This window comes from Dasypus novemcinctus, chromosome 2 (assembly GCF_030445035.2).
Source record: "Dasypus novemcinctus isolate mDasNov1 chromosome 2, mDasNov1.1.hap2, whole genome shotgun sequence".
Lineage (NCBI taxonomy): Eukaryota > Metazoa > Chordata > Mammalia > Cingulata > Dasypodidae > Dasypus > Dasypus novemcinctus.
The window spans coordinates 198,526,329-198,548,215 of record NC_080674.1 but is presented as its reverse complement, the minus strand read 5'-3'; the positions used below and the strand labels follow the sequence as shown (position 1 = coordinate 198,548,215).

The window sequence follows — 21,887 nt, the reverse complement described above, 5'->3', positions numbered from 1 at the left end:
ACCAGATAAATGAGGTTATATGGAAACCACCAGACCACCCAACAGGAGAAACTCACAGAGCTCCAGGTAAGAGCTGACTTGTCTACCTCACAGTGCATAACCAGGTAGAGCCAGAGATTGAGACACCAAGAAACACAAGGATGACTCAGGAAAAGGTGCTGGAAACGTGTGACTCAGCATCACTGCAGGTAATGTCCCTTTGGTACACATCCTTCCCATTATAGTTCCCTAGGCCCCAGCCACTTGTAGGGAAATGGGAACTAGGAAGAGATGAAGTCTCATTGAAGATGCTCACAGAGACAGATAGGCAATTCCACTTTCAACTCCAAATAAGGCTACGTTACCACCTGAAAGAACCCACCTGTGACATCCAGGCGGAAGGACACCTTCTGGCCCCCGGCCTCGCAGCTGTACTCCCCGGCGTCCGCCTTGCCCGCCTGCTGCACCACCAGCCGCCGCCCACAGCCCGTGGCCTCCGTGCGCACCCTCGAGCTCGCGCTCAGCTTCTTCCCGTCCTTGTACCACGTCACCTCCGTCTGGGCCTGGGCCACCTCGCAGCTCAGCGTGGCGCTGGCCCCCGCCTGGGCCTGCACCTCGCTGCGTGCCGCCTGCTCCTTGGCAAACACCACCTTGGGCTCTGGGGGACAGGGCAGAAGATACCAGGTCAGAGTGGTGTCCTGGTAGTGTCCCATTTCTTAGACAAGAAAATGTCAGAGTTCATATTTTCCCCTTAAGTCCAATGATAATATGTGTCCTATGGGCTATTAGATTTGTGTTCACGAACATAAGTTGCCTGTTATGCAGCTGGAAGTGTACAAAAGTGTGCAGCTTAGGATATCCTGACACAAGAGTAGCTCTGGAGCATTCCAGAAATTGGAACTGCTTGTTTGTTGTCTCTGCCACATGACACTGAGCTCTGCACCCATGGGGCAAGTCAGTCACCTTCACTGCTGTATCTCCAGTGCAAATACATGTCATGCCATCCACAAACGCGATTCTATTTTATTTATTGAGGAGTAACTACATTAGGAAAGCACAGCACAATTCATTTTACATATATGTACCTCCTTATATATACCCACCACACATATCAGAATACATCTACCTCCCCAGTCACCACTAACCTCCCAGGATAAGGTAGTACTATTCTGACCTGTCTCACCATAAATTACATTTGCCTCCTCTTTAATGTCAAATAAATGGAATTATACACTATATACTCTTAAGTCTGGATTCTTTCACTCAACAATGTCTGTTAAGATCAGGTCATGTTGCTGCACGTAGGAGCAGTTTGTTTCATTCTATTGCTGTAGAGATCCATTTTATCAATACATCCCCATTTCTATTGCCTCTTCCTCTTGAGGTCATTTGGGTTGGTTGCAATGGTAAAATGCAGGGTGCAATGGTAAAATGGCTACGAAAACCTCGTATGTTTTGGAAGACACTTGGAATCAGTGGGCATAAGGTAGACATCTGTTTGGCTTTAGAAGATTTTACCTAACAGTTTTCTGAAATGGTTGTACCCACTTACACTCCCACCTGTAAAGTGTGAAAGTTCCAATTCCTCCAATCCTTACCAACACTTGATATTACTAACATTTTAATCCAGTACCATCATCAATGCCAAACAAGGCTAAGTTACCACCTCCAAGAACCCACCTGTGACGTCCAGGTGGAAGGAGACCTTCTGGCCCCCGGCCTCGCAGCTGTACTCCCCAGCGTCCGCCTTGCCTGCTTGCTGCACCACCAGCCGCCGCCCACGGCCCGTGGCCTCCGTGCGCACCCTCGAGCTCGCGCTCAGCTTCTTCCCGTCCTTGTACCACGTCACCTCCGTCTGGGCCTGGGCCACCTCGCAGCTCAGCGTGGCGCTGGCCCCCGTCTGGGCCTGCACCTCGCTGCGTGCCGCCTGCTCCTTGGCAAACACCACCTTGGGCTCTAGGGACAGGACAGACACACAGGTTCAAAGACACAAACCTGATACCAACCCATATCCCAGACAACAAAGCATGAGAGAGAGTTCAGTATTATCCCCGTAAGCCCAGTAATGTCATGAATCCTGTGGGCTGTTAGACTTGTGTTCACAAATATCAGGATGCTTGTTACACAGCTCCAAGTACACCATTTGGGGATTAGCTGACATATGAGCAACTCTAAAGGCTGGAGGCAAGCAGCTAAGGCTATACCAACACCAAAAACTGATTGCTCAGCTTTGTGTAGGCAGCGCCAGGTCAGTCTTGTTCACTATTGTATACTCAGCACCAGGGAACTTGGTACGCCCTCCAAAAACTTTATGTTACTTTTTAACAAAGGATAACAAGCATATGTAAAAGCGCACCAATACAAATGTGATTGTACAGCCAAATGAAATTTTAATATACTCTCCCAAAATTTCAACTATGTACCCCCACAACACAGAGAAGATTTCCAGCTCCTCAGTCACTACTGACAACCCCAGGAAAGTAATCACTATTCTGACTTGTCTGACCATAAATTTTCCTGCTCTTTAATTTTACTTAAATTGAATTAAAAATCAATACTCTGTTGGGTCTAGTTTCTTTCATCAGCCTAATGTCTATAAAACACATCCATGTTGTTGCAAGTAGTACCAGTTTGTTCTTTTCTATTGCTGTAGAGCATTCCATTGTACAAATATATGACAATTTATATTGCCTTTTCCCCTTGAAGTTCATTTGGCATTCAGGTTGTCTTCATTTAGGAATACCATAAGCAATGCTGCAATGAGCATTATTTTTTTTTTCTAAGGCACTGGGGATTGAATCCAGAACCTTGTATATATATAGGAAGCAGGCACTCAGTCACTGGGATGAAATAAAACAAGGAAATGGCTACAGAGAGGGGAGGCAACTTCAGTTTCAATAGTCAGGGCAGACCTCACTAAGGTGAGATATTTAAGTGGACTGCTGAATGTAAGAGGGAGCCAGCCCTGAGAAGAGCTGAGGGAGAGATGCTCTAATGGAGATGAGTGCCCAGGCAAAAGTCCAGCAGTGAGTGAGGAAAGTGACAAACATGAGACACAGTAGAGGACGCTGGCAGTTTGATATTATTTATGAATTCCAAAAAGAAATATTATGTTTGCAAATTGATCTGTTCCGCTGGGTGTGATATCCTTTGATTATATTAAATTCAAACGCGTTATGTTTACTTGATTATGTTAAGACTAGGGTTTTGATTCGACCACATCATTAGGGCATGCAGGGGTTATATAAACGGACACTCAAGAAAACGGAAGCAGATATGCGAGAAAAGGCAGAGAGTTCCACAGACGTGGCAGAGGCCCAGGGAAAAGAGATGAGCCATTCATCTGATAGTTTATAGCTGACCCTGTGAAGAGAGCAGAGCAGCTGAACCCAGAAAGAAATGAGCCCTGGGAAGAGAGACAAGCCCTATGCCAGCCTACAGCTGAGATCGGAAGAAGATGGACCCATAGAGCCTTAAGAGACTTTGCCCACCATCTTGCTTCAACACGTGGCAACAGAGTTTGGTAAGTAACTAACCTTGAGTTGGACTCTTTAGGGCCTTGTAACTATAAGCTTTTACCCCAAATAAATACCTTTTATAAAAGTCAACAGAGTTATGGTACTTTGCATCGGCATCTCTTTGGCTGACTCATACAGACACACTGGAGAACTGGGGAAGTCTGGACATGAGGAGGGAAAACTCCTGAAGAGGACACCTCTCAGCCATGAGCTGACACCAGACACCTGCCTTTCCTTCAGGACACGTGGCGATTCCAGGACTACAGAAATAAAGATGAGGGAAACGGACTTTGGCCCAGTGGTTAGGGCGTCCGTCTACCATATGGGAGGTCCGCGGTTCAAACCCCGGGCCTCCTTGACCCGTGTGGAGCTGGCCATGTGCAGCGCTGATGCGCGCAAGGAGTGCCGTGCCACGCAGGGTGTCCCCCGCGTGGGGGAGCCCCACGCGCAAGGAGTGCGCCCGTGAGGAGAGCCGCCCAGCGTGAAAAGAAAGTGCAGCCTGCCCAGGAATGGCGCTGCCCACACTTCCCGTGCCGCTGACGACAACAGAAGCGGACAAAGAAACAAGACGCAGCAAATAGACACCAAGAACAGACAACCAGGGGAGGGGGGGAAATTAAATAAATAAATAAATCTTTAAAAAAAAAAAGAAAAAAGAAAAAAAAAAAGAAATAAAGATGAGTGGTTTCAGAAAGCAAGACCCAAGTGAGAAGGTAGGATGCAGAACTGTGTCCCACACTTGGCTAGTTTCTCCTCAAGATTTTTAACAAAGGCTGCAGCCACATGGGGCAGGATGATAAGACGTCTAGAAGAACCTCTGTGAAAAGTAGAACAGGGACTTCAGCATCTAGCAGCACTGCAGAGACAAACATGAGAATTCAGGGTCTGCTGGGGGAGGGCACCTACAAATATCCAAAGCTCAGCAGGAATTCTTGGAGGACTGTGCCCAGGAAAGGGGGAAACCATAATAAAGTAGATGATCCTCATCAATACTGCAATCAGACTAATGTCAGCTCAGTATCTGAAAGGATTAGGGTCTTAGCATAGCAAAGAGTGAATCCTCTCTCTGGAATAAGATGACAACATCCAATTCAACAATTTTTCATATACATTGTCTGAGCATCAATCAAAGAATCATAGGCATGTCAATGACAGGAGTAAACACTGTATGATAAACGTATGAAACATTCATGATATGACACATATGTATGTATCATAGAAAAAAAGACAGTATGAGATAATACAAATATCCCCTCTCACCACTCCTGTACACATCATACTAGAAATCCTATCTGATACAATAGGACAAGAAAAAAGAAGTTAAATGTATACAGATTGGTAGTATTTACTTTGGCAATCAATGAGATCCTACCAAAACATGTATCAGTGTAACCTCTGGAATGACCTCCCTAGTCACTTTGAAGTCTCTTAGCCATATAAACTCATTTGTCTTTACCTCTTCCCCCTTTTGGTCAAGGTCTTTTTCCAGTTGCACTGCTAGTTGATGCTTGGTAGTATAATCCCTCAGTGCCAGAAAGGCTCATCCCAAGGAGTTGTGTCCCATGTTGGAGGGAAGGTAATGTATTTCTATGCTGAGTTCAGCTTAGAGAATGGCCACATTTGAGCAACAAGGAGGCTCTCAGGAGGCTAACTCAAATAGTGGGGTTTGTGAAGACCCTGGAGACATCCAGACACTATAGTAAGGGCAGATAGCTCTGGAGTTTGATACCTCACCAGAGGGCTCTACTTTGAAATTTATGCTCCCTCCCTGAGACAGAGTTGGACTCAGTTGTGATTTCCCTAAACATGGCTCTTCTGGCCCTTCTATTTGAACCTATAATTAGTAAAAGGGTTGATTAGGTGATATCCAAGAGACTAAAATCTTTAGGTTGGCCATGTGCTAGCTGGGCCCAAATCTCAACAGAGTTGCAAAAGCTACTCTCCAGTTCACTGGACTCACCCAGGACAACTAACAAGGAGATAATGATGGACAATGATCATCCAAGAACCAAAAGAGTCTATACTGCAAGCAAGAGACTCCCATCCATCTGTCCGATGGGATCGAAGCCCACCCTCAATTAGAGGTGGAGTGGGCATCACCATCCCAGAATCTTCAGGATTGGGGAATAATCTATGGACTAAAGTAGACTTACTGGTATTCTGCTATAGACTATTATGATTCTAGCAATGGAAAAAATTTTATCATTGATGTGACAGTAGCAGCCAATGGAGGTTCTTCAGGCAAGGAGAGGGAAAAGCCAGTGTAATATGGGGGCATTTTCAGGACTTGGGAATTGTCCTGCATGACATTACAATGACAGATACAGGACATTACATATCTTGCCATAACTTACAAAATTGTGTGGGAGAGAGTGTAAACTACAAAGTAAACTATAATTCAAGCTTAACGGCAATACTCCAAAATGTTTTCATCAATTGTAATAAATGTACCCCACTAATGAAGTATGCTGTTAATGTGGGAAAATGTGGGAGATGTAGGGAGTGGGGCATATAGGAATCCCCTATATGTAACATTTATATAATCTATATATCTTTAAAAAAAATAAAAATAAAAACATAATTTTGTGAAAGCATACAGATTGGCAGGGAAGAAATAAAACTGTGTTTGCAGGTGGTGTGACTATCTACATAGAAAATCCCAAGAAACTGACAAATTTTTTTAAAAACTCCTGTAAATAATAAGCTATTATAGCAAGGTCATCAGAGATAAGGTTAAAATACAAATGGCAGTTATTTTCCTATATACGACTAATGAACAACTGGAATGTGCAATTAAAAATACAATTCCAGGGAAGCGGACTTGGCCCAGTGGATAGGGCGGTCCATGGTTCAAACCCTGGGCCTCCTTGACCCGTGCGGAGCTGGCTCATGCGCTGATGCGCGCAAGGAGTGCCCTGCCACGCAGGGGTGTCCCCCGCGTAGGGAAGCCCCACGCGCAAGGAGTGTGCCCCGTAAGGAGAGCCGCCCAGCGCGAAAGAAAGTGCAGCGTGCCTCAAAACGGCGCTGCACACATGGAGAGCTGACACAACGAGATGACGCAACAAAAAGAAAGACAGATTCCCGTGCTACTGACAACAGAAGCAGACAAAAACAAGAGCACGCAGCAAATGGACACAAAGAACAGACAACTGGGGGGGGGGGGAAGGGGAGAGAAATAAATAAAATAAATCTTTAAAAAAAAAATACAATTCCATTTGCATTAGCACCAAAAAAATTAAACACACAGGTATCAATCTAAAAAAATGTATACAGGATCTGTATGTGGGAAATTGTAAAATTTTATAATGAAAGAAATGAAAGAACTAAATAAATGGAGAGATAGTCCATGTTCATGGACCAAAAGACTCAAAATTATTAAGATGTCAGTTCTTCCCAACTTGAAGTTGTTTTATATATCTCAACAAACTGGTGCTAAGTTTATATGGAAAGGTAAAATATCCAGTATGGCAAAAACAACACATAAGGAGAAAAACAAATTTGGAGGACTGACACTACTTGACTTCAAGACTTACTATAAAGTTACAGTCATCAATATAGCATTGTATTGCTGAAAAAATAGCCACATAGATCAAAGCAACAGAACAGACAGACCTGATCTAAATAAAGTCAACTAATATTTGACATATGAGCAAAGCCAACCCAATGGAGAAAGGAAAGTCTTTTCAGCAAATGGTGCTAGAATAACTGGACATCCACATGCAAAAGTAAAAAAAGAAAAAATGACTCTAGAAACTGACCTTACACCTTTCACAAAAGTTAATATCAAAATGGATCACAGAATAGTATGAGCAGTATTGGTGTTAATTCTTGGAACGTTTGGCAAAATTCCCCTGTAAAACCAATTGGCCCTGAGTTCTTCTTTGTTGGGAGGTGTTTGATTACTGATTCAATCTCTTTACTAGTAATTGGTTTGATGAGATCTAATTTCTTCTTGAGTTAGTGTAGGTAGTTAGAGTGTTTCTAGAAATGTGTCCATTTCATCTAGGTTACCTGATCTGTTGGCACACAGTTGTTCATAGTACATATAGAGTCTTTTCTGTTTCAGTGGGACAGTGGTAATGTCCCCCTTTTCATTGCAGATTTTAGTTATTTGTATCTTCTTTTTTCTTTTTCAGACTGACTAGCAAAAGGTTTGTTGATACCACTGATCTTTTTTTTTTTTTTAATATTTATTTATTATTATTTTTTTAATTACAATTAAAAAAAATATGAGGTCCCATTCAACCCCACCGCCCCCGCCCCCCACTCCCCCCACAGCAACACTCTCTCCCATCATCGTGATACATCCATTGCACCTGGTAAGTTCATCTCTGAGCATCACTGCACCCCATAGTCAATGGTCCACATCATAGCCCAGACTCTCTCACGTTCCATCCAGTGGGCCCTGGGGGGATCTACAGTGTCCCGTAATTGTCCGTGAAGCACTATCCAGGACAACTCCACGTCCCGAAAACGCCTCCACATCTCATCTCTTCCTCCCGTTCCCCACACCCAGCAGCCCCCATGGCTACCGTTCCCACACCCATTCCACATTTTCTCTGTGGACATTGGATTGGTTGTGTCCATTGCACACCTATGTCAAGTGAGGGCTTAGATTGCACATGGGTACTGGATGCACTCTTCCTGCTTCTAGTTGTAGACACTCTAGGCTCCATGTTGTGGTGGTTGACCTTCTTCAACTCCATGTTAGCTGAGTGGAGTAAGTCCAATAAGTCAAAGTGTAGGAGCTGAAGTCTGTTGAGGCTCTGGGCCTGGGTGTCATATTATCAGTCCAGAGATTCAAATCCCCTACATATATCTTAAACCCAGCACCAACTACAATTCCAATAAAGTAGCATGCAAGTCTTGTGAAAAGAGATCCCCTCTGAGTCCATTTCCATCACGCAGAAACACCAGCTCCAAAGAAGGGCCATCTGTCATGGCAGTGAACCCCATCTGCCATGACCATAGAACCCGTGGGTCTCTTTATCCCTCAAAAGAACCAATACCTGGGGTTGTATCTACCTTATCTGTCTCTTAGACTCTGTTGATACCACTGATCTTTTGAAAGAACCAACTTTTGGTTTTGTTGATTCTATTGTTATGTTTTGTTTTTTCATTCTCTATTTCATTTATATCCACTCTAATCTTTTTCTTTCCTTCCTTCTGCTCATTTTGGGTTTAGTTTGTTTTTATTCCAGGTCTCCCTGTTTTGAGGTTAGGTCTCTGACTTGAGTTCTTTCTTCTTTTCCAATGTAAGCATTTAGAACTATAAAATTCCCTCTCAGCATTCCCTTTGCTGCATCTCATAAGTTTTGGGATGCTGAGTTTTCATTTTCATTCACCATCAAGATAGTCCTTTTCCCATGTGATTTCCTCTGACTCATCAGTTGCTTAAAAGCATGTTGTTTAATTTCCACATACTTTTGAATTTTTCATTTCTCCCACTGTAACTGATTTCTGAGTTCATTCTACTGTGGTCAGAGAAGATACAATGCATGATTTAAATATGTATTTAATTTTTTGACACTTGTTTTATGACCTAGCATGTGGTCTATCCTGGAGAACGATCCACTTGCACTACAGAAGAATATATATTCTTCTGTTGTTTGGTGAAGTATTCTATATAAGCATATTATCTCTAGCTGATTTAGAGTACCATTCAAGTCTTCTATCTATCTACTGATGTTCTGTCTAGATGTTTTATCCATTATTGAAAGTGGTGTATTGAAATATTCTACTATTAATGTAGAAAGGTCGATTTCTCCCTTCAAATCTATCAGTATTTGTTTCATATATTTTGGTGCTCTCCAGTTAGGTGAATATATTTATAATTGTTAGGTCTTCTTGTTAAATTGACCCATTTATCAGCATATAATGACCTTCTTTGTCCCTTGTAACTATTTTATCTGATATTAGTATAGCTACCCCAGTTCTCTTTGGAGTTTTTTTCCATCCTTTCACTATCAACCAACTTATGTCTTTGAATTTAAGGTGAGTTTATTAACAGAATATAGTCATGTATTTTTATCTTTTGGATATAAACCTAGAAGTAGGGTTGCCAGGTCCTATGGTAATTCTATACTTAAGATTCTGAGGAACCACCGAACTGTCCTAGTGATTAGTTTTTAGATACAATACCAAAAGCTTGACCCACGAAAGAAAAATTTTAATTTGGACTTTATTAAAATTTAAAACACTTGCTCTACAAAAGACATTGTGAAGGCAATGAAAAGACAAGTCACACACTAGGATAAAATATTTGCAAAACACATATCTGTTTTTTGCGGAACACCTATCTGTTTTTATGTTCCTCACAAAAAAACATTTCTAAGTCTTAATCCATGGTCCTGTGTTTATGAACCTATGTAAATAGGACTTTTAATGACGTTTTAAGTTAAGGTGTGGAGTTATTTCTGAATAGGATCTTCAAAGTTCCTATTGAGATGAAGCCAATTGAAACAGGATGTGCCTTAATCCATATGACTAGAGTCCTTACAAAGGGAAGAAATTCAGATGCAGTCAACAGAAGTCAGAAACCCGCGGAAGCCTGAAACCAGCAGAACCCAGAACTGGCAGAAAACAGAAGAGAAAGCACAAAGAATGGGAGAGATTCCTCTGTGACAAAAGACTGATGAGTCCAGGAGGACACAAGTCCTACCAATACCTCTCAAACCAAAAGAATAAATTCCTGTTGCTTAAGCCAACCAACGATGTGGTGTTTGTCAAAGCAGATGGCAAAGTAAGACACTGATAAAGGACTTGTAACCAAAGCATACAAAAACTTCTTCAAAACTCAACAATCATTAGGAAAACAGGGAACCCAATTAAAAATGGGCAAAAGATCTAAAGGAAACACCTCACCAGAGAAGATAGACAGATGACAAATAAGCATATAAAAATATGCTCAGCATCTTATGTCATGAGGAAATAAAATTAAAACGAGATAGCACTACACCTGTATTAGCATGGCCAAAATTTAAAAAACTGACAAAAACAAAAGATGACAAGGACATGCAGCAACAGTAACTCTCATTCATGAAACGAGAATGCAAAGCAATACAGTTCACTTTGGAAGAAAAGTTGGCGTTTCTCACAAAGCTAAACATCATCTTACTATATGATGTATCATGTGTCAAGACTTGATACATCCACACAAATATCTGCACAAGAGTGTTCATAGCAAATTAAACACTGTGCTTCTAAATAATGTATGGATATAATAAGAAATCACAAAGAAAATAAATATTCCAAACTGAAAAATAATGAAAATAGAACTCTTTGAGAAGATGCAGCTAAAGTAGTGATATAAGGGACATTTATATCTTGTTTTTTTTTTTTAGGAGATACCTGGGACTCATACATGGGAAGCAGGCGCTCAACCACTGAGCTATATCTGCTCTCCATATATCTTTAAACGTGTGCATTAAAAAAAAAGACTAAATTCAGTGATTTAAAATTCTGCCTTTAGAAGTTGGAAAAAGTAGAAAGAGGGAAATCATAAAAGTAAGAGATGAAACTAATAAAATGGGAAACAGAAAAATAAGAAAAACAAAAGCAATTCTTTGGAAAGATCAACAAAATTGATAAAAAATATCTATTTTTTTCTTCTTTATTTTCATTTAAATGTTACACTCGAGCAGGAGGCTTGCATCCAGCATCCATGTGGAATCTAAGCCCCCTCTTGATATAGATGTGGAGTGGACACAATCATTCCAAGGTCCACAGGATGGAGGAATAGAATATGGATTACAGTGGACTTACTGATATTCTATTCATGAACTATTGTGATTAGTAATCAAAGAAAATGTGGCATTGGTGTGGAGAAAGTGGCCATGGTGGCTGCTGGGTGTGGGGAATGGGAGGAAGAGATGAGATGTGGGGGTGTTTCCAGGACTTGGAGTTGTCCTGGGTGGTGCTGTAGGGACAGTTACCGGACATTGTATGTCCTCCCATGGCCCACTGGGTGGAACGTGGGAGAGTGTGGGCTATGATGTGGACCACAGACGGTGAGGTACAGTGGTGCTCAGAGATGTATTCACCAAATGCAATGAATGTCTCATGGTGATGGAGGAGATTGTTGCTATGGGGGGAGGAGTGGGGTGGGGGGGGTGGGGGGGTATATGGGGACCTCATTTTTTTTAAGGTAATATTAAAAAAATAAAGACAAAAAAAATAATAACTGTTACATTCAAAAAATGAGGCCCCCATATACCCCCCACCCCCTTCACCCCACATCAACAACCTCTTCCATCATCGTGGCTTATTAACATGCCATGTTTTAGATTACAGAAGCTCCCTTCTGTTTATTAACCAAAAGTTTTTTTAAAAATCATGAAGGCTTTCTAATTTTAATATGGTTAATTACATTGACTGATCTTCAAATCATGGTGTAATTTGCTGGGTTGACGTAAATTCTAAATCTTAATTTTGGTTTGGATAACACAGGCATACAGCTGTCCAAACTCACCAGAAAGTTTGTGAAGTGTATTGATATTTGCAACTTACTTTGAAATGCATAAAAAAGATGAACTGATGAATGGAGAGAATGATGGCTAGACATACAATAAAAACAAATATAAAAAACTATTAGCTGTATAATCTAAGTAGAAGGAATATGGGTGTTCACTGTACAGTTATTTAAACCTTCCTGTATGTTTGAAAATTTTCATAATAAAATGTTGAGGGAAAAATAAAATTAAAAGAAAAGGAAAAGAAGAGAAATGAAATGAAATGTTCACAGCAAATTTATTCATACTTGCCCAAAACTGGGAACAGCCAGACATCCTTCAATAAAGGAAGGGATAAACAAACTGTGTTATGTTATTCAGAGATAGAAAGAGATGAGCTATCAAACCACAAAAAGATATGGGGGAACCTTAAATGCATATTGCTAAATGAAAGAAGCAAGTCTGAAAAGACTACTTACAGTGTAATTCCAACCATACGATATTCTGGAAAAGGCAAAATGACAAAGAGAGAAGAAATACCAGTGATTGCCAGAGCGGTAGGGAGGAGGTAAGAGTAGGTGACGCACACGGATTTCAAGGGCAGCAAAACTGTTCTATACAGGCAGCAGTGGTGGATCCAGGACATCATGCAGTTGTCAACACCCACAGAACTGCACAGCAAAAACTTCAAGTACACTACAGATGCTTGGTAAAACAACGCATCAATATTGGGCCATCAATTGTGTGGCAGTTTGAGATTATTTATGAATCCCAAAAAGAGGTTGTTTGTACACAAATCCATTCCTCTGGGTGAGATACCCTTTGATTGCATTAAATTCATCTGGTGTCTTTGATCAGATTACCTGCGAAGATTAGGGCTTTTTTATTTGACTATGTCAGTGGGCGTGACTCGGGCCGAGTCCCCACCTCCTTGCTGGGTCAGATATAAATGGACACTCACTGAGACACATGGGAAGAGAGAACTCGGTCATTTCTGATTCAGCTGTGTGACAGAAAGAAGAAGGCTGGAACAGCTGAGGGCCCAGAAAGAGATGAGCCATTTGCCTGGCAGCTTGTAGCTGAGACTGGGAAGAACAGCCAACACTGACAGGAAGCCCTGAGAGACAAGCTGTGCCAGCCTGCAGCTGAAACTGGGAAGAAGCTGGCCCAACGGAGCCTCCAGAGGAAGAGAAGCTCGAGAGGAAGGCAGACACCAGCGGAGATCAGCAGCCCATCGTGCTTCAACACGCAGCAACTGACTTTGGCAAGAAAGCAACCTTGAGTTGGACTTTGTATGGCCTTGTAACTGTAAGCTTTTACCCCAAATAAATACCCTTTATAATGCCAACAGATTTCTGGCACTTTCCATCAGCAGCCCTTTGGCAGATTAATACAAATTGTAACACAAGAACCACACTACTGCAGCATGTCAGAAACAGGGGACCATTGTGCAGGGAAGGGAGATACGTAAGAACTCTGTTCAATTTTTCCATATCTGAAATTGTTCTAAAAAATAAAGCCTATTAATTTTAAAAAGAAGGCGGCAAATGAGACGGATGTCCTACAAACAAAAATATCAGAGATTGTTGTCACCAGTGGCCTGCTAAAATAAATACTGAAAACGGAGTCCTTAAAGCAGAAGAAAAATGATCCCCAACTATTGGATCCAAATATGGGCCCTGCCATTTTCTAACTGAGAATAATCAGATTCCTCCACAAGGGTTTTTGTGACATTTAAACAACTAAGAAGTCAGAAGCATGTCACAGGGTCTGTCACCCAGTGTGCTGTAAAGACATGGTAGACGAAGTTAAATGATGAGCATGTGAGACAGTGGGCCTCAAGGCAGCACCTCCCACCAACCACTGCCCAACAGTGCTCTTCTGGAAGATAAAAGCGACACCAAGGAACCCACCTGTGACGTCCAGGCGGAAGGACACCTTCTGGCCCCCGGCCTCACAGCTGTACTCCCCGGCGTCCGCCTTGCCCGCCTGCTGCACCACCAGCCGCCGCCCACAGCCCGTGGCCTCCACGCTCACTCTCGGGCTCACGCTCAGCTTCTTCCCGTCCTTGTACCACGTCACCTCCGTCTGGGCCTGGGCCACCTCGCAGCTCAGCGTGGCGCTGGCCCCCGCCTGGGCCTGAACCTCACTGCGTGCTGCCTGCTCCTTGGCAAACACCACCTTGGGCTCTGGGGGACAGGGAGGGACAAACCAGGTCAGGAAAGCAGCACAGTGGGAAGAAGATGTGGAGGGGGAGGCAGGAGAACAGGAAGCTTCCCCAGGCTCTGTCACTAGCTGTGTGGCCACAGCAATTCCGTTCCCTATCTGAAGGACAAATAACATAATCTCTTTTGAAATTCTACTCTGATGGCACATGGGAGCTTTCCAGGCAGGGGTGTTTTACTAGACATTCCTGGGCACATACTTCTCTAGGAGAAAAACCCAAGTTCATGGTGCAGACTTTCAATCCTACTAGATGATGCCAGAGTGTTTCCCAAATGGCTCTCTGGGTAGTGTTCCCACCAGCAGTGCGTGGGAGTCCCTGGGGGCCCACACTCTTGCCTCCTCTTAATATTCTCAGCTGTTCTAACATTTGGTAATACGGTAAGAGTGCAGTTGCCTGTACCTCCCTGAGGCTTTAATTTGCATTTTCATGATGACTATTGCAGTGGACACTTTTTTCCAAAACTTACTGGGCATTTCTGTTTCCTCTACTGGGATGTCACTGTTCAAACCTTCTGTCCAATTGCCAATAGTATTGGTTATCTTTTTCTTATTGATTTCTAAGAACTATTTCTATATTTTGAATGCTAGAGCCCTGACATAACTGTATGCTGTAAATATCCTCTCCACCTTTGTGACTTTCCTTTTCACTCTTTTACAGTGTCTTCTTACGGAAACCAACGTTCTTTATTTTAATGTCAACTATACCAAACTTATCCTTGCTGGTGAGTGCATTTGTGTCCTGTTTAAAGTATTTCCTTATTCTGAAATCATTAAATAACCTATGTTCTCTGCTAATAGCTTTACCTTGCACACTGAGGTCTCTAACCCAAGTGCAGTTTTTGTGTGGTGTTAAAGTAGGATCCAATTTTACTTTTTTCCCATATGGTTACATTACCCAACCACCATTTATGAACTCCATCCAGTTTCTTTTCTTTGCACAAGCTCCACAGGAAGACATAGGAGTGGGTATGAAAGTTCACTTATACGCAGGTCCTCATTATCTCATTATTCTATCCTTTTGGGCTGTTTATCTATCACTGCATTAATACGCAGATGTCTAAATTACTGTAGCTTAAGTCATGATATGTGGTAGAGCCAGGACTCTGACTTTCTTCTTCAAGTATATCTTGCATTTGGAATCAGCTTGTCAATTTTTATCCCCCTCCAAAAAGAAGTCTGTTTGGATTTAATTAGGAACAAATATCTTTATGTCTTCCATGGATATCTCTTCATTTATTTAGATCTTCTTTACTATCTTTCAAAATGGTTTAATTTTCCCCACAGAGGCCATTTTTAAATCTCTTTGGTTTGAATTAGAAGCACAATACTTTCAATGCTATCGTAAATCTTTTGAAATTTTCATTGCAATTGTTTATTGCTTGTATATATATACAAAAGTCTATCTACATATTTAATTTGGATGTGGCAATCTTCACTGCCTCTAATAATGTTTCATTTATATCTTTCTGTATTGATGATATCATCTGTGAATGCCTCTCTTTCTATATTTCAAACTTTTTATTTCATTTTCTTCCTACTGTGCTGGACAATCTTGGATAGAACTAGAGATAGGGGTATCCCTGTCCTGTTCCTAATTTCAAGGCAAAGCTTTCAAAATTTCACTTTAAGTTGTAATACTTGCTGGTGTTTTCTGTAGTACTATTAATCAAATTAAGGAAGGAACCTACACTTATTTATAGTTTGCTAAGAACTTTTCATCATGAATGGAGGTTAAATGTTATAAAATATATTTCTGCATTTGATAAATTTGTATCAAACATTTTTATGCATTTATTCAGATAATCACCTGGTTTCTCTTTTCATCTCTTGATGCCATGGATTATATTGATTTTCTAATGTTTTTCATGTTAAACCAACAATGCATTCCAGATCCATGACCTTGCTCATAGCATAATATCTTTTTGCTACATTGCTGAACTCAGCTTACTATTTTTTTTTAGCATTTTTGGCACCAATATTCATACATATTGACCTGTAATTTTAATTCTTAATACTTTCCTTGACAAATTTTGGCATTAATATCAGGCTAACTTTAAAAAAATGAATTGAAGAGTATATATTCATATTCTATTCTCTTTTAAAATCTCCACAACATAGGGATAGTATCTTTCTGAACATCTAGGCTTAGACTTTGTTCCAAGAGAAGATTTTTTTTATTAATGTTATGGTTTTTAAATTGTTATAAGACTGTTTGTGCTGTCTATTTCTTCTAGAGTCAGTTTTCATGCAGTTTTTAGGAATCTGTCCAATTTGCCAAAAAGATACATACCAGGTTTTTTGTGCTTATATACAACCAGAAGCACTATATACAGACACAAAAACAAACTGTTACATGGTTGCACAGTGTGGTCAAGAATGAAACTGAAGCCCACCCCGTTTGAGGTTACGACTCTCTTCAAAATGAGGAAAGCACAGTTAGCCTTAAAATGCTCTATGAACTAGCCATCTAGGCACAGATTACACAGTCCATTAAGGAAACACTCTGTAATAAATACGGCTTTACCAGTACATTTCAGCTATTTGAGTAACTCCTCACTAATCAAGCATCCTAATGTTGTGTTCGCTTCTTATTCATTTCCCTTGCTAAATTTATAAATCAAACCTCAAGTGAAATTCTTACAAGAATGTTCTAAGGACAAAGGGATACAAGATTTACTTTAAAAAGAGAATCCCAGCCTAACAGACACATTCCCACCAATTCTCTGTATTTACTTTGCACAGAGATAACAACAAAATATGGATCTAGATTTTGTACATATAGGCACTCAAAGCGCTACATCTATGCCAAAGGATGGGAACAGTGTCTGAGAAAATTCAAAGTTTAATCTTGAGATAATTCCAGGTATAACTGGAGGGAGGGGTACAGTCACCCTTCACTTGGTCAATGCGATTCAAACCTGTCTCACTAGCAAGCCCCATGTGGTGCTGGATGAGGGCTTGTGGGAGTAACCAGAACATCAAACAAGGTGAAATTCACAAATCTCCAAGTGAGAGGCACCTGTTCTACCTCAGACCCCAAGTGCCAGGCAGAGCTGGATTCGCAGACACCAAGGAACACAAGAAGGGTACTGGGCAGGTGATAAGTCAGTCCCACCATCCTCAAGAGCCCACCTGTGACGTCCAGGCGGAAGGAGACCTTCTGGCCCCCGGCCTCGCAGCTGTACTCCCCGGCGTCCGCCTTGCCCGCCTGCTGCACCACCAGCCGCCGCCCACAGCCCGTGGCCTCCGTGCGCACCCTCGAGCTGGCGCTCAGCTTCTTCCCGTCCTTGTACCACGTCACCTCCGTCTGGGCCTGGGCCACCTCGCAGCTCAGCGTGGCGCTGGCCCCCGCCTGGGCCTGCACCTCGCTGCGTGCTGCCTGCTCCTTGGCAAACACCACCTTGGGCTCTGGAGGACAGGGAGGGACAAACCAGGTCAGAGAAACTGCCTAAGAGATACCCATCAGACCAAGAAGGAGATACTATAGAAAGGCTTGGACAAAGAGACAGGAGAACCATAAGTTTCTCCAGGTTCTGCCACTAGCTGTGTGGCTGAGCCAGTCCACTGCCTTCTGAGCAACAACTACTACAATCTATGTACACTCTACACTGATGGCACAAGGGGATGTCTCTGGGTGGGAACACTCTAATATGCCTCTTACACACATACACCTCTAGGAGATGAACTGTGAGGTCAGGAGGCAGGCAAACCTTCAACCTTGCTACATGATGCCAGAGTGTTTTCCAAAATGACTGAGTCACATTCACACCAGCTTTGCGTGAGAGCTCCTGTTCGCCCACATACACCTTGTCCTGTTGACCCACACATACCTTGTCAGCTGTTTTAATTTTTGGCAATCTGGTGAATGTGTAGCTGTACCTCCCTGGGTCTTTACTTTGCATTTTCCTGATGACCATTGAGTGAAACACCTTTTTAAAAGTTTTTGACATTTGCATTTCCTCTTCTGTGGTATCTCTTTGAGTCTTTTCCACAATTTTCAGTAACGTGGGCTTTCACTGATTTTCAGGTGTTCTTTATATATTTTGAATGCGAGAGCTCTGATAGTATCTTGGAAATATCTTCTTCATCTTGGCCTTTTCACTCTATTATGGTGTCTTCTGATGAACAAAAGTTCTTGGTTTTAATGTCACCAAATACATCAGCCTTATCCTTTTGCGTGAGTGCATCTGTGTCCTGTTTAAAAATCTTCCCTTATTTTGAATAATCTATGTATTCTGCTAAGAGCTTTGTGGTTTTAACTTGCACAGAGGGTCTCTAACCTACTTGGCGTTGATTTTTATGCCTGCTGTGAAGTAGGAGTCCAATTTTATTCTTTCCACATAGTTGAATGGTCCAAGTGCAATTTATAAAAAGACCATTCTTTCTCCATGCCTTACACAGGCACCATGGTTAAAAAAGGGGGAGGGGGAGTTCCCATATATGCATAGATCTCATGATTCTGTTCTTTTGGCTTGTTTACCCTGCATCAATAGCCAGCTGTCTGAATTACTCTTGATATCTGGTAGAGCAAATACTCTCACTTCCTTCCTCTTCAGGGGAGATTGGTTGTGCTTGGCCATTGGAACCAGCTTGTTAATGTTCACACAAGCCCCTCCTGAAAATAAAAATCTGTTTGGATTTTTACGGGGAATGAATATTTTTGAATCCATGGTTATCTCTTCAATTATTCAGATCTTCTCTATCTATCAATATTGTTTCATAATTTTCCCCACAGAGTACTTCAACATCTGTGGCAGTTTGAGATTATTTTATGAAGCCCAAAATGAGAAAAATTATGTTTGCAAATTAATCTATCCCTCTGGGTGTATTAAATTCAGCTGAGGAGTACTCCAAAATGTATTCACTAAATGCAATGAATGTGCCACAATGATGAAAGAGGCTGTTGATGTGAGACAAGTGGGGGTTGGGGGTGGGGTATATGGGAACCTCATATTTTTTAATGTAACATTTTTTGTGATCTATGTATCTTTTTAAAAAAAAAGACAATTAAAAAATAATAATAATTTTAAAAAAAACAAAACAGAGAAAGAGCCAAAAAAAATCTTTTCAGCTGATTGGATTACCTGTTAAGATTAGGGTTTTTTTTTATTTGACCACATCAGTAAGGCATGCCTCAGGTTGAGTCCCTGCTCTCTTGGTGGGTCTTATATAAACTAACACTCACATAGAGAGAAGGACACAAGGAAGAAAGAGCTCTGCCATTTTTTATCTGGCCTTGCAACAGAAGGAAGAAGATTCAATGAGTTAAAGCCCCAGGGAAAGATGCACCATTTTGCCAGAAAGTTTACTGCTGACCTTGCGAAGGGAGCCAAGACTGATATAGGAAGCCCTGAGAGACAAGCCCCACGCCAGCCTGCAGCTGAAACTGGAAAGAAGCAGAGCCTCAAGAGGAAGAGGAAGCCCAGAGGCGAAGGCAGAGACCAGCCAAAGATGGCAACTATCTTGCTTCAACACATGGCAACTATACAGGGTACATAGAAAGGTCTGGATATTTTCATAGTGGTTTCAGTTGGAAATGACAGATGAGAGAGTGCTGACTTCCTGGCCAGGGGAGCTCTATCATTTTCCCCAATGGAACAGCAACAATCCCCCAACTGCAAGGCAAAGACCAACAAAGATGGATGGTCCAACGATGAGCCCTTGATACTGATGGCTCTGATTATGAGCCTGTGTGCCTGAAATATGAACTAGGCCTAGAGCTGCAGGGTGCCTAAAAGTTACCTCCTGAGAGGCCCCATGTTGCTCAAATGTGGCCACTCTCTAAACCAAGGTGGGACATGACTCCCAGGGATGAGCCTCCCTGGCGCCGAGGGATTACTACCAAGCACCAGCTGATGATGTAACTAGAAAAAGACCTTGAATAAAGAGGTCAACTCAGACCAGCAGAATATCTCAGCCTACATGTAATATCAGGTGATAAAAACTGCTTTTTGACATTGGATAAAAGGGGGAAACGGAAAGGACAAGTGAGTTTATATGGCTATGAGTCTCCAAAAAAGAGTCGGGAGGTCATCAAAGGGGTGATGCTTATGCATGCCTCAGCAGGGTACCAGACAGTCGAGATAGATGGAAACCCAGGTGCTGGTTCTCCTGAGGGCTGCAGAGACCCACAGATTCTATGGTCATGGCAGATAGCTCTGGATTTCAGGGTCAATGTCAGTTGGCCCTTCTTTGGAGTTTGTGTTCCTGAGTGTGATGGAGTCAAACTCAGAGTGGCCTTTCTGTTACTTTTACCAGACCTGTGGTTGGCTCTGGGGTTGGTATATACTCAGGAGACCTAATCTCTTAACTGTCCATGTGACAGTCAAACTCAGAGTGGCCTTTCTGTTACTTTTACCAGACCTGTGGTTGGCTCTGGGGTTGGTGTATACTCAGGAGACCTAATCTCTTAACTGTCCATTTGACAGCCAGGCCCTGGGCCTCAGCAGACTTGCGACTCCTACCCTCTGATTTCTTGGACTTACCCTGGACAGCTGACAGGGAGATGAAGAGTGTGAACCACCACACCAGGGAGCCAAGAGTGCCTACAGCTGCAAGCAGGAGAACAGCATCCATCATCCATGTGGAATCTAAGCCCCCTCTTGATGTAGAAGGCGACTGGGAATAAGCATCCCAGGGTCCACAGGATGGGGGAATAGAGTATGGATTAGAGTGGACTTAATGGTGTTCTACTGGGGAATTATTATGATTAGTAAGGGAAGAAATTGTTGTGGTGATGTGGAGAGGGTAGCCATGATGGCTGCTGATGGTAGGGAGACAGAAGAAGAGATATGGCGTGGGGGCATTTTCAGGATTTGGAGTTATCCTGCGTAGTGCTGCAGGAACAGATGCTGGACATTGTGTGTCCTGTCGGGGCCCACTGGGTGGACTGGGGGAGAGTGTGGACTACAATGTGGACCACTGTCCATGTGGTGCAGCAGTGCTCCAGAATGTATTTGCCAGGTGCAGTGGATGTGCCACAATGATGGAAGAGGTTGTTGATGAGGGTGGGGTGGGGTGGATGGGGTGGGGGGATATATGGGGATTTTTTTAATGTAACATTTAAAAGAAAATAAAGAAGAAGAAGGGAAAAAAAACACATGGCAACTAACTTTGGTGAGAAAGCACCTCTTATGGTGCTTTAAGTTAGACTTTTACCAGCCTTGGAATTGTAAATAAATATCCTTTATAAAAACAAACAAGGAGAGCTGATATGGCTCTATGGTTGAGCGCCAGCCTCCTGCATACAAGGTCTCAGGTTCAATCCCTGGGCCCAGTACCTCAAAAAACAACTAATTTTCATGTTGAATAAAATGTTTTACCTATGAAAATATTCTCAGTACTACTCATTCATGCCTGTAGTCAAGGATACATAATTAAATATTACAATTTAAAAAAAAAAAAAAGCAACATTTCTGATGTTTTCAGCACCCCTTTGGTGGACTAATACCTCTTTTATTAGACCTTAATTAGAAGTGTGATATTTTGATGCTATTGTAAATCTTTTAAAAATTTCATTTTGCAATTATGTATTGCTTGTACATATTTGTAGAAGTTTGTGGTGCTGAGTGAGGGCATGGGAGAGCTGCCAGGCCATTCATGAAGAAGAAATGAATTGATCTCTAGGTCAGAGGCAACTGCTCTGAGAACCCAAACACCAGGAAGAGCCAGGGTTCTGGACACCAAAAAACACAAAGTGGGTATTGGGCAGGAG

The 21,887-nt window shown here is 42.1% G+C and overlaps 1 protein-coding gene across 1 annotated transcript in view; it reads right to left on the bottom strand.

The window, feature by feature from the left end:
* OBSCN (obscurin, cytoskeletal calmodulin and titin-interacting RhoGEF) overlaps positions 1 to 21,887 on the bottom strand; it is a 227,076-nt gene that overhangs the window by 160,225 nt on the left and 44,964 nt on the right. The window contains 4 exon segments of the mRNA XM_058286343.2: positions 362 to 637; positions 1,660 to 1,935; positions 13,861 to 14,136; positions 17,306 to 17,581. Of these exon segments, the coding sequence (XP_058142326.2) occupies positions 362 to 637; positions 1,660 to 1,935; positions 13,861 to 14,136; positions 17,306 to 17,581 (1,104 nt within the window).